The following is a 15,637-nucleotide window of genomic DNA, read 5'->3' as shown; positions in this document are numbered from 1 at the left end:
GGGGGGGGGGGGGGGGGGGGGGGGGGGGGGGGCGGGGGGGGGGGGGGGGGGGGGGGGGGGGGGGGGGGGGGGGGGGGGGGTTTTTTTTTTTTTTTTTTTTTTTTTTTTTTTTTTTTTTTTTTTTTTTTTTTTTTTTTTTTTTTTTTTTTTTTTTTTTTTTTTTTTTTTTTTTTTTTTTTTTTTTTTTTTTTTTTTTTTTTTTTTTTTTTTTTTTTTTTTTTTTTTTTTTTTTTTTTTTTTTTTTTTTTTTTTTTTTTTTTTTTTTTTTTTTTTTTTTTTTTTTTTTTTTTTTTTTTTTTTTTTTTTTTTTTTTTTTTTTTTTTTTTTTTTTTTTTTTTTTTTTTTTTTTTTTTTTTTTTTTTTTTTTTTTTTTTTAGGGTTTGGTAAATTTTCTAAAAGAAACCCTTTGGGGTTTTTCCCCCCTTTCTTGGTTTTTACCCCTTTTCCTTTTTAATTTCTTTTCCTTTTACCTCCCAATTTCCCCCCCCCTTTAAAAAGTTTTTTTTTGATTTTTTTTGGTTTATTTTTTTTTAAAATTTATTTTTAACAAAACAAAAAAATTAGTTTTTTGGGAAAAGGGCCCCATATTTTCCATTGGCCAACCCTGCGGTTTCTGGTGTTTTTCTAATGGTCTCCCAGGAATTTCCTGTCTCCCCCTTTGAAAGGGCGTCAAAAGACCAGTGGGGGTGCTTAGTCCTTTGGGGGAAAAATTTGTTCCACCTCCTCCTTGCACTCTGCACTGCCTCCCTTTGGGGGGGGGTTTTCGGGGCAGGAAATACCAATAAAACCGCAAATCCACTTCACTTTTCTAAAAAGGCTTTTACGGAACCCTTGCTTTTCCCGGGCATTAATGCCTAGCTGTAGTGGGTAACCAAAAAAGGGGGAACCATTATGTTCAAAACACCAATTTAAACCTTCCGGGGTTTCTTTGGGAAGTCCTCTTGCACAATTGACAGGCTTTTCAGCCCACGGGGGTTCAAAGCTTTAAGTTTTCTAATTCAGCCTTGGCACTTTTCAAAAAAGCAAGGAGAATTTTATTTTTCCCCTTTCCAGGAACCCCGAGGCCCAGAATTTATTTTGTAGCACCTTTTTAGCCCCAAGTTAAAAAAACCCCCAAAGGGCCTAAACCCCATTGCTTTATCCTCAAAATTTGGGCCCCCCTTTTAATATTTTTTTTACCTGGAACGGGTATTCCAGTTTTTTGAATCTCGGGTCAGACCCCCCTTTCCGAACCCACGTTGGTTCCCTCCTTCCCAATTCCACTTCCCAATTACTCCTTGAGAAAATCCCCCAAAATTTCCCTCGGTTTTTTTTAGTAGGGGGCCCTTCTAATTGGGAAGGAAAAATAATTTTCACCTTCCTCCAACTAGCCGATTTTTTGAATTTTCCTGCGGGTTATCTTTTATTTTAAGGCTTGGCCATTTCTAACAGTGGGATTTTGTCTCCCCCTTCCCCAAAAACTTAAAACCTTTTTTAAAGGTTTTTTTCCTCAGCCTCCTAAAAAATCCCCTTCTCCTTGGGAAAATTTATTTTTGTTTTTGACCCCCTTCAGGTTACCAAAAATTTTTGGGAAAACTTCTTTTGGGATAATCAAAAAGGGGTTTCAAAACCAACCTAGTTGCTTCTTTTTTCTTTGTTCCCTAAACGGTTTTCCTTCAAACTCCTCCTTTTTCCTAAGGGGGTTTAACAAAAACAAACCCTTTACCCCCCTTTTTTTTCCAGTAAAAAAGGTCGAAAAAAATTCCTCCTGGAGTTCATCTAAATTTTATTGGAAAAAAAATTAAAAACTGTAGTTTTTTTTTGGGGAAACAAAAAACTTCAGAAATATCTTTAGTGGCAAAATCTCTTTCCCTTTTTATATTCCCAAAATCCCTAATAAATAAAATTCCCCCAAACTTTGGTACTTCTTTTAGTTCCAAAAATTATTAAATTTTATATTGGGGTATTAATTTTTTTATTATAAGTTGGTTTGTTTAATAATAATTTTTTATTTTAATCTTTTTACCACCACAATTATATAAAAATAAAATAAAATTAAATATAAATTATTTTTCCCATAATTATTTATTTTTTTCTTTTTTTTTCCCCCCCTTTTACAAAAATTTATTATTTTTTAATTTTTTGTATTTATATTTTCTTATTTAATTGGTATTTTTTGTGTTGGGTACGTTTTTATATGTTTTAAAAACTTTCTTAAAACTCTGGGAAACTTTGCATTTGGGTTGGGGGGCCTCATGGAACCCAACTTGGTTTTAAGGGGCATCGGGCCGGGGTCCTAACCCTCCACAAAAAAAGGCGGAAAAAAAAAGGGCGTTATTGAAAAACTTTTTTTATTTTGTTTTGGGGGCCATTAGTGATTGAAAGAAGCTAGTGCTTAAGGGCCTTTTACCTTCAGCTGTTTCTGCTTTAGAGGCTCAAACCCCCTCTCAAAAGTCAAAGTCCATGGAGCCCAGGGAGTATAGACAGCGCTCTCCTGTCAGGTCTACCAAATCCACTCTGATATCAGAGCCGCCAGTTAAGGTTTCCAAACACTCAGATCCTAAACCTTTGTATCTGAAGCCTACTACTTCTAAGTCTCTCTGGCTCTGAAGCCCCCCCCCCTTTTCTCCAAAGCCAGTGTCTTTTAGACTGAGATCTCCTTTTCTGCAGGAGATTCAATGAAAAGCTTGACCTCCTTCCATTTCCTCTTCATTTAGGTCCTCCAAACGCCTTTGTTAAACAATAGGAAATGTGATCGTGAGAAAAATTCCTCAGAACACAGATCCAGATGGGAGACTTACCGGCACCATCACCCATTGGATCCATGAGCCTTAAACCTCCCACACATACAGTCATTACTACTTCTCTGATCTTATGTTCTGTTTTGGGGCCTTCTAATCCTTGATCTCTAAGTGTCAAACAGATCTCAAAAAGCTTTTATAGAATCTGACTACTTCCCTGATCTGTTCAGATCTGACTTTCCTTGAGCAGGATCTGTCTTGTTGCCAAAGTATCTGCGTTGGATCCAAGGGTACGACTTGGACTTTGAAGCTCTTGGAGCTGTCACTTTCCCTTTGGGCCTGAGCACTGGTCAGCTCTGCTTTGACTCCTCTGGAGCAGGGGGTCAGGGGGGCTCTAGTTTATCTGATCCAAGAATTTCGACTCTGGTCAGATTGGCCTCTGCTTCTCCTGGTCCTTCTGCCTTTGAGATGGTAGAGAAGGGTATTCTCTCACTCGGGTGATCTCATCTCTTATCTCTTCAGATCCTTTGAGTCTTTTCATGCTGTGCCACAGGGACTGCTATGTCCATAAGAGCTTCTAGGCAGCTCCTGTTATGGAACTCCCTACCTCTCCAGAGCACCCAACTGAAGAGATCCCCTGAAAAAGGTTGTGCTAAAAAAGGCACGTAGATTCCCCTCAGGAATCTTTGACAGAAGACACAGATTTCAATGAAGGGAACGGTCACCAGATCTCCACCAGAAGACATCTCCTTTTGGAGACATTTTAGAAATCCTATGCTAAAAAGGTGGGTTGTTTGTGCAAACTCCTTCCCAGGGGGAGTCTGTTCCTAGAACCCTTTGGGTTTGGCCCATCTATACCTTGGGTTACCCCACCCTTGCGGATGAGCTTATAGATCTGGTCTTCTGCCATGCATGGAAGGAACTAGACACAGTTGAACCGATTCCCAGACATCCAGACAAGATTCTCGTAACACCTACAGATTGACAGTATTGCAGTAAGGGAATCCCCATAGATGCCATGGTTGTTGTGGCAGACACCAAAAATGAGTTGGCCAAGCAGGGTTCCTCTGTCCATTCCGCTAATAGAGGATCTAGAGCATTGGACATGTACAAGGAAGTGAGTTTATGCCTCAGTGACCTTTGCCTTATGGTGGCTAAACTATCTGGCACATTTCGCTAGATTTTAAAGGGACCTGATTAAGGAACTTTCTAACTCTAACCCTGGGTCCATGTCAGGAGAGGAAGAGAAAACTTATTCTTCATGATTGGCCACCCTACATTCTATATCAAATGAGTCAATGAGGTTAATCTCCCATGCAGCTGAAGGCCATGGGTTCAGGCATAGCCAGTGGGAGACACGACTGGATGCAACTGTGTGACTTTGCGGAGCCCTTTAAAGGGTCATTCATCAGTGCTCCATTTGATGGATCGTCTTTGTTTGGGCCCACTGCTAAAGAGCCACTTTCTTGATCTGAGCAAGATGATAAGATGTTATCTGCTGTGGGAATCCGTTTTTTTACCCCACGGAAATCTTTTTCTAGAAATCAGTGTGGTAAGATGTGGTTCCAGAAATCTCAAGGACCTTTTCAAGAATCGCGTGGAGATTTTTCTGCAAGAGGCAGAGGGGGGAAATAATGGAAGATACCACTCACACAACAGAGGGGGGCTGCAAAATCAGTTGTTATGAGATTTTGTCTTGATGGATCCTTGCCACGCTCTAGAAAGTTTAATCGATTGTCTCTCCAGACAGTCGAAGGTGTTTATCTTTGCACCCAAAAGCCTGGGTAGCCATTACAAAAGACATATGGCTGCAAAGAATTGTGTCCGGAAGATATTTCATTCCATTTTTACAACTTCCCTCAGTGAAAAGAAAACCTCTCCCAAGTTGTTCCACCCAGTCAGTGGGAGGGAATCAGCAGCTCTGGAAATACAAAACCTGCTAGAAAAAAGTAATCTAAGAGATCCACCAGACCAAAAAGGGATCTGGATTTTACTCGAGGTTCTTTTTAGTGCCAAAGAATACAGGGTACCTGAGACCTTTCCTAGATCTCTGTTATCTGAACCAGTTTGTAAAAAAAACTCCAAATTCAGGATGGTCACTGTTCAGTCGATTCTGCCTCTGTTATGGAAGGGATGACTGGATGTGCTGTGTAGATCTTCTGAAAGCATACTATCCCGTCAAAATGAACAGACAAGCTCGAAGATGCTTGTGCTTCCAGCTGGGAGCTAGCCATTATTTCAGAGCCCTGCCCTTTGGTCTCACCACAGCCCCCCAGGGTGCTCACCAAATGCATGGCAGTGATAGGAGCTTATCTAAGACTGCATGGATTTGGGGTGTTTCCTTATTCAGACGACTGACTCCTCACTCCATCAACCATGAATCTTCTAGAAAAAGCCAGGGATCACTTACTCCAATTATCCCTATCTCTAGGAATCACCGTCAGTCTTTCAAAGTCCCACCTTCAGTCAATTCAAGTCTTGGAGTTTGTTGGGATTTGTCTAGGTACAGTCAGTCAACTTCTCACTTTCTTGCCACAAAACAGAATTCTCACCTTGAGTTTACATGTCAGACCGGCTCTTCCCCAACCCAGCAAAACTGATTCTCAAAGCCCTAGGGTCAGTGGCTGCTGCATTTACCTTGATACCTGCTGCTCATCTTCATATGCAAATCCTCCAGTGGACTCTGTCAGTAAAATGGTCCTTTCTTCGACAGCCCTTGGAAAATTCCATAAAACTGTCTCTAGTTTGCAAGGACTCCCTACTGTGGCGGATTCAGTCCAATTACATTTGTCAAGGAAACCCTTTGTCCTTCCTTCCCCAAATGCCACATTGACAACAAATGCCTCCCAATTGGGGTGGAGGGGTACATTTCATGGGATGGATAGTTTAAGGTACATGGTCCCCAGAAGAGTCCAAATTGTATATAAATGTCTTGGAGATGACAGTGGTCCTTTTAGCATTGCAGACCTTTCGGAATTCTATTCCTCTAGGGACAATTGCTCTCCAAACAGACAATATGTCAGTAGTTTGGTACATCAACAATGGGGAACTAGATCTCACCCCCTTTGCCAAGATTTCCATTGAGTCAGCATATACATACAAGTACTGAGCATGTGCAAGCAAGAGTGCCATTTAATTGTGAGCATGCAGGTATGTAGTCAGTCATTCAGTTTAAGATTAATGTCCATGCCATCCATCCTGATGTATTTGTATACAATAAACTACTTAAACGAACACATAAGCCACAACCTCGTCTTAATGCACATAAGAGCAACATGGTGTTAGAATGGGATCCAGAGTTACGGCCATGAGACAGCCAGTTAAAGTTGGAGGAAGATACAGGAGTGGATCATCCCTACTGCTCAAACGACTCTCAAAACAGGTCAGAAACAAATTCCTGGCACTAAAACTTGCTTAAATGATTTCTTTTGCTACAAATATAAACCTAAGTACTCAGAACGCTCAAAACAAATTTCTTATTAAACAATGTCCAAAACTGTGACATATTGATAAAATTATTCAAAATAATTATGAAAATATTTGAAACAATATCCAAATTGCATAAAAGGTGGCATTTTTTCTCTTAGTTCTACTTTTTCATGTCAACTAAACCTATTCAAAGTCTCTGAAGTGTGCTAAGTGTGCAGTATTACCGCACAGTTATTTTGCAAAGTAAAGTTGTTTCAAACCATATTTTGCAGAGTACAGTCTTTCAAAGAGCTTATTGTACATTTGATTATTACAAGTATCTGGTGTGTGTAAATGTTCCTACATAATTGGGCCATTTTGCATTGTGTTTTACTATAATCTGTGGGCATGGCAGAAGGCTTTCACAGTTCTGCACCACTTGTGTTTGATAACAGTATTGTAGAAAATTGGAGTGTTTGAGCAGGAGTATGATATTTTTATACAGGCTGCTTTTTCTGACAGACGCTTGTACAAAAGCATTTATTCTGCTTAACTTGTCAGGTTCAGAGGCCATTGAAAGAGCGTTCATTTGTGTATGCAGCTGCTGTGTTTACAGGGAGGGGGAAGACCACCATATTGTGGTTCCGGCTGAAACGAGGAAAGACCCTGAGTGCTTAAAATGTAAATTTAGAGAAATGTGTCACCCCCAAATGAGTATTACAATGGAAACGCACTTATTTTACACAAGGGATGAAAAGCCTGGTGAAACACTTGCAGCTTATGTGTAATTGACTTGAGAAATAAGGTTAAAATGTGCAGATTTGGTGATGTGAGACATGAGTTAATAAAGGATAGGCTTGTGTATGGTATTAATAATGACACAGTGAGAAAGATTTTGCTTCAAGATAGTTATTTTATTAAAAAGCAAATTTCATTTGACTGACAAATCTTTATTGTTAACTACATTCGGTACACCATTTGGAAAATACAGATTTCTGAGAATGTCATTTGGAATAAATTCTGCCAGTGAAGTCTTTTCTTTGCATGTTCGAAGTTTCATTATTATATTTATGGTCGACCTATCTAGATCGAAACTGATCGCGAACCTCTAGTGACTATTTTGAGAGAGCCTATGCATACAGCTGCAGCTGTGTGATGCTTAAATTGCAAAAGTACAATTTCAGTCTTGTTTACACAAAAGGCAAACTTCTTTATCTTGCTGATACCTTATCCAGATCGCCCAGAAAAAAAAAACAGTACAGCATAACAATGAGCAACTTAATTCTGAGGTCATGGAAGCGAGTAATTTTTCTTCCACACATCTTGATGAGCTCAGAACTCACACAGCTTCAAATTCAGTTCTCCAGAAGCTAAACCTCTTTATCAGTTGAGGATGGTCTTCAAAGCAACCTTGTTTACCAGTAGAAGTGCAACCTTATTTTCCGTACAGGGATGAGATTTTGTCAGACAATGGCATCATCATGTAAGGTCCTAAGCTAATTGTTCTAAAGTCCTTGCAATAAGAGTACATAAAGATTTTGCATCGTGGCCACCCAGGAACTGAGCGGTCTAGTATTTTGGCGTTCTGTGTCAAGAGATATTGAGAATGTGCTTTCATCTTGTTCAGTATGTAATAGTACAAAGCTGCATCAACAGAAAGAACCACTTCGTTTAAGCCAGATTCCTGAACTACTTTGTTCGACAGGCACAGATATCTGAGTGGAATGGTCAGTATTAGTGTTAGTTATTCAGATTGGTTCAAGATTGACCCACTTCCCAACCTAACTTCCAGTACTGTCATTACTAAGTTGAAGCAACATTTTTCTGTTCATAGTAGTCCACACAGAGTTATTTCTGATGATAGTGCACAGTTTACAAGTCAGCAGTTCGACATTTGCAGAAAAGTGAGACTTTGTTCATATTACGAGTAGTCCTGAATACCTTCAGTCAGATGGTTTGGCTGAATGTGCAGTTTAGTGTAAAACAGCTGTTAGAGAAATCCAGATAAGACACTACTGATGTTTTTCTTAATTTGTTAAATCTCAGAAATATTCCTTGTGATAAACATCTTGGTTCACTTGTCCCCTGAGACCTGTCGAGACAAACCAGAACCACACTAACAGCAGTAATTTGTTGGTTCCATGTGCTAAGAACAACAAAGCAGTCAAAGCCTAACTTTTGAAAAAGCGTTTGTGCCAGAAGTCTTACTGTGATAAAACCAGCAAACCCCCCCTCAGTTCATTGAAAAAAAAAGTGAGATAATGAGGGTGCAGACATCAAATGTTTTGAGTGCATTGACTTGTGAAAAGTTTGTGTCAAGAGCTAAGGACATACATTATGGAATCGCAAGGAAAGGAGTTCAGAGGAAATTGGAAGCATTTACCAGTGTTACAGCATCTTGCCTGTGACAAAGACTCTTGTTCTCCGAGTGACTTGTCCAATGTTCCTGTCCTAGAAGACATTCCATCAGCAATCCCCATTCCTGAGAAAATCCCTGAAATTCCTCAAGCAGAACATTCCCAAGTGACTGTCCCTGTTGCTGTACCCAGTCTTACTGTTATGTCACGAGATCAGGTTGCATCTTGAAACCTAGTTCTAGATACGCGGCAACTTGAACATGACTTGTTTTTCTTTCTTTGTCTGTGTAATTGCATGCCTTTTCAAGTGTCATTGTTTATATGAGACAGCTCAGTAAAGAGGAAGGATGTAGATTAGTGTGGTTGATATATCTTTAAGAAGTTTTCCAGTGAGTCAGCTTACACACATAAGCACGTGCAAGCAAGAATGCCATTTTGAATCTGCAGCCAGAATGTGAGTATGCAAGTATGTAGTCAGTTAGCTAGATAATTCAAGTTTAGTGTTCCTGTCATCCATCCTGATGTTTGTATACAGTAAACTAAACACCGAAGCACCAATGTTGTGTTAAGGCACATAAGAAGAGCAAAACCTAGGAAATCCAGTGCTCTAGCAGACAAGCTCAGAAGAACTATCCTGATCCTCATGAGTGGTCACTCAGTGGCAAACATGATCTTCCAGAAATGGGGTCAACCTTGCTGCGATCTCTTTGTCTTTTTGCTCAGCAACAAATGCAGCAGGCTCTTGGCCCGATTTCCCCACAGGGACAGTCACTGGGAGGTGTTCTAGTCCATGTTTTACCCTCCAGTCTACTTTATGCTTATCCTCCCCTGACTCTAAATTCCTTCAGATAGCACTCCAGTTGAAGAGCAAGGTAATCCTCATTGCCCCTTTTTGGCCTTGGCAAGTGTGGTTCCCCTTTCTAATGTCTCATCTGCTATGCCTTTCTTGGACTTTGGACCCCAGTCCAGACCTCCTTTCACTTCCATCAGGGATGACTCATCCAGACATTGTAGGTCTAAGGTTGACCACATGGTTTCTCCAGTTCCAATGATGACTAGACATTCCAGGCTTTCCTCTCTAGTTTGCCAAATTTTATTTTCATCTTAGAAACACGCTACAAGAAAAATTTGTAAAAGTAAATGGAGAAGGTTTTTTTAGGGCTCAACAGAGATAGTTGAATCCTTTCTCCGCTCTAATCCCTGCTGTTTTAGATTTTCTTGTCTCTATTGTTCAAGATGGAGCAAGTATCTCCACCGTCAGGGATCAGCTGGCGGCCATCTCTAATTTCTGCATCAGAGATTATCCTTTCCATTTAGCTTCATCCAAATTATGTAAGGCATTTCTTAAAGGTACCTTTTTACTTAGACCCCTGATAAAGGATCCTACTCCACCTTCTGATCTTACTGTTGTTTTACAAAGTTTAATACAGTCACCCTTTGAGCCCTAGGCTAAATAAGCTCTCAAATTTCTTTCTTGGAAAACAGTGCGTCTTGTGGCTATAACTTCTGCACGGTGAGTTTTTGAAACCCAAGTGCTCTCTTCTAAACCAGCTTATTTGATTTTCCATAATGACAGGTTTGCCTTGCATACTAAGTATTCCTTTTTACCAAAATTTGCCTCAGAGTCAAACGTTAGTCATCAACTTGCCAGTTTTCTTTCATAAATTTGACAACAAAGAATGCATGCTTCACCTGTTAGATGTATGTAGGCAGCTTCAATTTTCTTCATAGGACAAAAAAATTAGAAAAAAATTACCAAGTGTTTGTTTTCTTTGCCAATAACAAATTGGGAAAACCAGTTTCAAAAACTGCAATAGCCAAATGGATAACTGATTGATTGTATTTCGCATGTTTACTCTTTGAGAGGTTTACCTTGCCAAGACAACCTAAAGCTTATTCAGCTAGGTCACTGGCTATGTCAGATGTTTTTTTGGCCAGAGTGTCTATTGATATTTGTGCAGCTGCCACTTGGTCTAATGCTCATACCTTTATTGCTTATTACAAGTTAGATATCATTTCCAGAAACAGGATGACATTTGGTTCTGTGGTTCAATGGAACATTCTTCCTTGAAGGCAACCCAAGGTTACTATAACTGGGGACTCTGTCCCATTCGTTGAGGATAAATGAAATTGACAACATCAGATATGAAAGTCATGTACTTGCAATAACTATGAATCTGTGTTGTCCATTTTCATTCTTTCTCAACACCCCCCCCACCTTCCCCCTGTCCATGTCTTTGAGAATGATCTGATGAAGATTTTTGTTGGGAACCATGGATGCCCTTCTGTTCCTCCTTTATATGAGGGAGTTGCCTGCCAAATCGACCCAGTGTTGGCCAGTATACGAAAGACTTTTACTACTTAGAGCTGTGTGGTATATCACACAATGGCTGCTATTGGACGTAGACCATAAGTGACGTATGCGCACACCATTGCCAGAAATTCTTTGCCGCCAGTCTGAACGCTTCACCTGTATGTATGGTCTGTCTGTGTTTCAGATAAGTGCCCTGTTGAAGAATCCTTTCTTTGCTTTTTCTTCTGTGGTTAGGTTCAGTATCTTCCAAGTAAGGCAAAAGCCAATGTGGATGTCAGAGTCTCATAAAGACTATCACCAATAGTGTCTTTTTTTGTCTTGGGCCTACCCACGATCATAGATCTTGCCCGGTCTGCTAGGCCTTTGAGCTTAAAGCATTGAGACGTAGGTGATCTTCCCTTTCAGTATATTTAGAGACTCAGCACTTCAAACTCCTTACAAAAAGCACTATGGAGGGACCCTCCAGGCCTGAGGCAGAGTCCCTTGTGAATCGGAAGGCCAAGAAGCCTAGGCTTGAAACAGCTGCAAGTCCAGTGGTGGATGTTTCTCCCAAGGCAGTTGTTAGTTCAGAGAAACGTTCAGCCCCTATGTCCGTTTCACAGGCCGAGCCTGTAACGGAGGTTGCCTTTGGATCAGGATGGTGGTACTTACTGGAGGGTACTGCATGCATCTAGTGCGAATGTCCAGGGGGAGCCAAGACTTGTGATCACTGAGGGCCCAAGGGGATCACTCAAGTATTGGTTAGAGAGCAAGTTTATTCCAGCATTACTGAATTTAGGCCTACGCCTGGTCCTCCAGCCTTACATAGGGCTGATCTGCATACCAAGAAGAAACAAAAACAAGCATTTGTCACCTCCCACTGGTCCATAAAACGATTGGCAAAACTTTACACAAGGTATTTTCAATGCCGTTATGTCCCTTAGGCGTCCTCCAGGGGTTTCTGTACCGGTCACACCATGCATTACCTCTCCTCAGAAGAGGGCTAGGGAAGAGGCTTCTTACGAAGAGGGAAGAATCCTCTGAGGATGAGTCTAGAGAAGTATTCTAATAGTACTGATTCCCCAATGGAGAAAATTACTTTCAGTGAGACCTTGGGTATGATGAGGAAACATTTTAAATGGGACATTTTTGAGATGTCTGGAGTACAAAAATGCTACTATGAATTACTTCATGTAGATACTCTTAGTCCTTCAGCCGTACCTCCTGTTCTTCCTGCATTTTTGTATGCATTTGCATCTTCCAAGAAAGCCCCGGACTCCCAGCCTCCTGCACTTAAGAAACCAGACAGATTCTACAAGGCACCTGGAAGACTTAAGTTTCTTTTCAAAGCCCCTTCTGCTGACCATTCTGTCATTGCAGTCGCTTCTGATAAGCTCTCAAGGTTACTTTTCTCCACCACTCTTCTTCCTCCCAACAAAGATAGCAGATGTATGGAGAGATTAGGCAAAAAAGTATACTCATCTGCCACCCTTGCCTTTAGGGCTATCAGTTATCAAATACACATGACTAAAACACACCTTGGAACTCTTGTCCCAACTTTCTAAAATTGTTTCAGATTTGCCTGACTCAGAAAATAAGTCTTTGGCTTTATCCTTGCTTAGGGCATCCTCTCACGTGGCCTGCCATTGAGTACAATGTAGTTACGATGCTGTGGACACTTCAGCTACGGCAGCTGCCTCAGGTTCGGTCCTGAGAAAATTTGCTTGGTTGAGACTTTAACCTTTTCCAGAAAACATTAAATCCAAACTTATGTATGCTCCTCTGGACAGTTCAGCCCTGTTTGGGCCTGCTACTGCAGACTTGGTTAAATCCTTACAGGAGAATGGTAAGGAGATGCAGAAACTGAAACACACCCTGGTTTCACCTGTACCAAAATTCCAAAGGCATTATCCTTCTAAACCTCTGTTTGTTAGAAGGCAGTCACAGCCCCCTCCAGCTAAGGCTAAATAAAGTCTGGTAAGAGGCCTCAGCATTTCAGGACTCCTCAGCAAGCCCCAGCTCAAAAGCAGCCTTTTCCAAGCAGACCAGGGTCCATCTGACTGACTGAACCCCAGTCACCTTCCCCCCTTTCCCTTCATCTTTTTCTTTCAACTCCAGCTTGGGAAAACATTATACAGGATTCTTGGGTGCTCTGTCATAAAAAAATGGGTTATTTCGTGGTATGGAATTCACTACCACCTTTCAGAGGCATCCCACAACCACACAGAGAGCAACTGCCACATTTTCCAAAGGTACTGCAAGACCTGTTGGATCAAGGCACCATTCAACGTGTTCCATCAAAGGAAAGGAGAAAAGGGTTCTGTTTAAGGATGTTATTGGTACCAGAGAAAGAGGGCCCTTGGAGACTCATCCTGGACCTCTCTATCCTCAACACCTTCTGGAAAGTGCCTAAATTCAGAAAGTTTACTTTGCAAACTTTATTCCCGCTGATCATCCCTTAAGCCATTATGGCCTCCGCAGGCGTAAAGGACACTTACCCTACATATCCATGTTCATCCCATTTATAGGATAATTTTTTATGATTCTCTGTAGCCTCTTGGCATTTTCAGTTTTCTGCCTTGCCTTTTGGTCTTTCCACTGTCCCAAGGGTATTCACAAAATGCCTAGCCCCAGTTATTGCTTACTGCAGACTTCAGGGCATTCAGGTTTTCCCATACCCCAATGACCCCCTCTTTCAAGTAGTCAGTCCAGGAGCACTAGAGCACAATCTAAGCTCTGCCATTTCCATCTTACAGTCTCTGGGTTTCACAATAACTAGAAAAATCTGCGCTCTCCCCATCTCAGGACCACATTTTTCTGAGATGCAGGATAGAAACAGACCTTATGAATGTGTCTGTCCCCACTCAGAAGACTCAGGAACTAATTTCCTTTTTTCAAAACTTCATCTCTCTAGATCATTTCTCAGAACCCTGGGCTTCATGGCATCCACAATCCCACTGCTTTCTCTGGCAAAACTGCACATGAGAAATCTACAGTGGTTCCTGAAAGCAGTGTGGATGCAACATGCACATCCACTAGAGTTCCCAGTTCCCCTTCTCCCTTGCTTGAAGAGGGAGATTAACTGGTGGATTTAACAGTTGACTACCAACCTAGGTCTCCCACTCCATCTTTTAACACCTATCCAGGAGATGTTCACATACACCTCAGACACAGAATGGGGAGCAGCTTTCAGCTTCATAAAAGCACAAGGGACCTGATCTCCCCCACAAAGAAAGGAACACATAAGTATAAAAGAAATGAGGGCACTGCTACTGGCCCTTCAGACCTTTCAGTTTCTCTTCATCCCAGGCCCTCTAAAATTTTTTGCAGACAACATGACCATTCTCTGGTATGTGAACCAGTAGGGAAGGACAAAGTCGTTTCTCCTTTGCATACTAGCCCTGCAAGTGTGGGAGCTGGCTGTCAAACGTCAGACCACCTCTTCAGGCTACGTATATCCCTTCCAGCCTGAATGTAGTGGTGGACATCTTGAGCAGGTGTGAAACACAATCCAACAAATGGATGCTTTACAGGGATGTGTTCCTGGTGATTGTCCACTGATGGGGTATTCCACAGATAGAACTTTTTCCTCCTCCATGAGCAGTTAACTTCTACAGTTTTGTGCCAGAGATCCTAATCCTCTGGTCTGGAAGATTGGCACCCTCAGTTTTTCATGGAAGGGGATGCTTCTGTATGCATTCTCTCCCCTTCCTCTCATTCCATATGTCCTGCTAAAGATTCAGCAGGAAAAAACAAAAATCTTGATGGTGACTCCCTTTTGCCCCCCCCCCCCACTACTGCATTTAGCCAAGAGCAGTCACCACAAGTTACCCCACAGTTTGGACTTGCTCACACAACAGAAGTGAACTCTCATCCATCTCCACTTGTCTGCTCTTCAGCTGACATTGTGGGTGATAGGCTCGTAATTCCTTTCAGACACCTTTTCTCAGAGGACATGCTCAGGGTTCTGCAGGATACTAAGAAACCCAATACTAGAAAATCATATTTGTCCAAATGGAAGCAATTTTCACTGTGGTGTCTCTCTTCTAACCTGGACCCACTTAACAGTGCAAATCCCACTGGTTCTGTTACATCTGTGTGAATTTCTGGATGTTGGCTTAAGTTACCCTTCAGTGAAAGTGTGCCTTTCAGGTATCTCTGCCTTGTCTGCCTCTTCCTCTCCCTTTAGCCTCTACATTTGAGGCTAAACACTTTTTAATAGGCTCTTTCACATGAGACCCTCCAGGAAACCTCGTTCCACCCATCTGGGATCTTAACTTTGTATTGGAGAAAATGACTCTAGCCCCTTTTGAGCCAGCAGCTTCTGCCTCTCTGAAATACTGCTCCTGGAAAACTGTCTTGCTGCTTACACTAACCTCAGCCAGAAGGGTTTCTGAACTCCAGGCCTTTGACTTCTCTCCTTTTCTTGATGTTCCACAGAGACAGAGCATCTCTTTGCAACAATTCTTCCTTTTTGCCTTAACTACCTTTTTCCCTTCTCCACAAAGCCCTCCAGAGAAGGTTCTGCACACTTTGGATGTGCATACAGGAAATCTGACTAGCTTGTCTCCTTTCACCTGAGAGCTTTAGGACTTCTGTCTCTAAACACACCATTTCCAGCTGGATCTCTGAAGTGATTTCCTTCGGCTATGAGCATCATGAAAAGACCCTCCTTTCTGTTAAGGCATGCTCTGCCAAGACTGTTGCTTCCTCTGGTGCCTTCTTCAAAAGACTGGATGCTAACTCCATTCTGGAGGCCGCTACTTGGTTTGCAGTCCATACCTTCACCAGACATTACAAACTGGGCAACATCTCTAAGTCTACGGAAGGGTTTGCCTGGGTTATTATCGATTATTTCA

General features: G+C 41.5%; 1 protein-coding gene across 1 annotated transcript in view; it reads left to right on the top strand.

The window, feature by feature from the left end:
• Nucleotides 1-15,637, top strand: part of ATAD2B (ATPase family AAA domain containing 2B) — a 4,508,062-nt gene that overhangs the window by 2,711,655 nt on the left and 1,780,770 nt on the right. The window contains exon 18 of the mRNA XM_044063554.1: nt 378-383. Within this exon, the coding sequence (XP_043919489.1) occupies nt 378-383 (6 nt within the window). The remainder of the gene's footprint in view (nt 1-377; nt 384-15,637) is intronic.

Source organism: Protopterus annectens, chromosome 2.part1, assembly GCF_019279795.1.
Source record: "Protopterus annectens isolate FY-2018-M chromosome 2.part1, PAN1.0, whole genome shotgun sequence".
NCBI lineage: Eukaryota > Metazoa > Chordata > Ceratodontiformes > Protopteridae > Protopterus > Protopterus annectens.
Note: the sequence above shows the minus strand (reverse complement) of the source record. Positions and strands in the feature narration are given on the sequence as shown.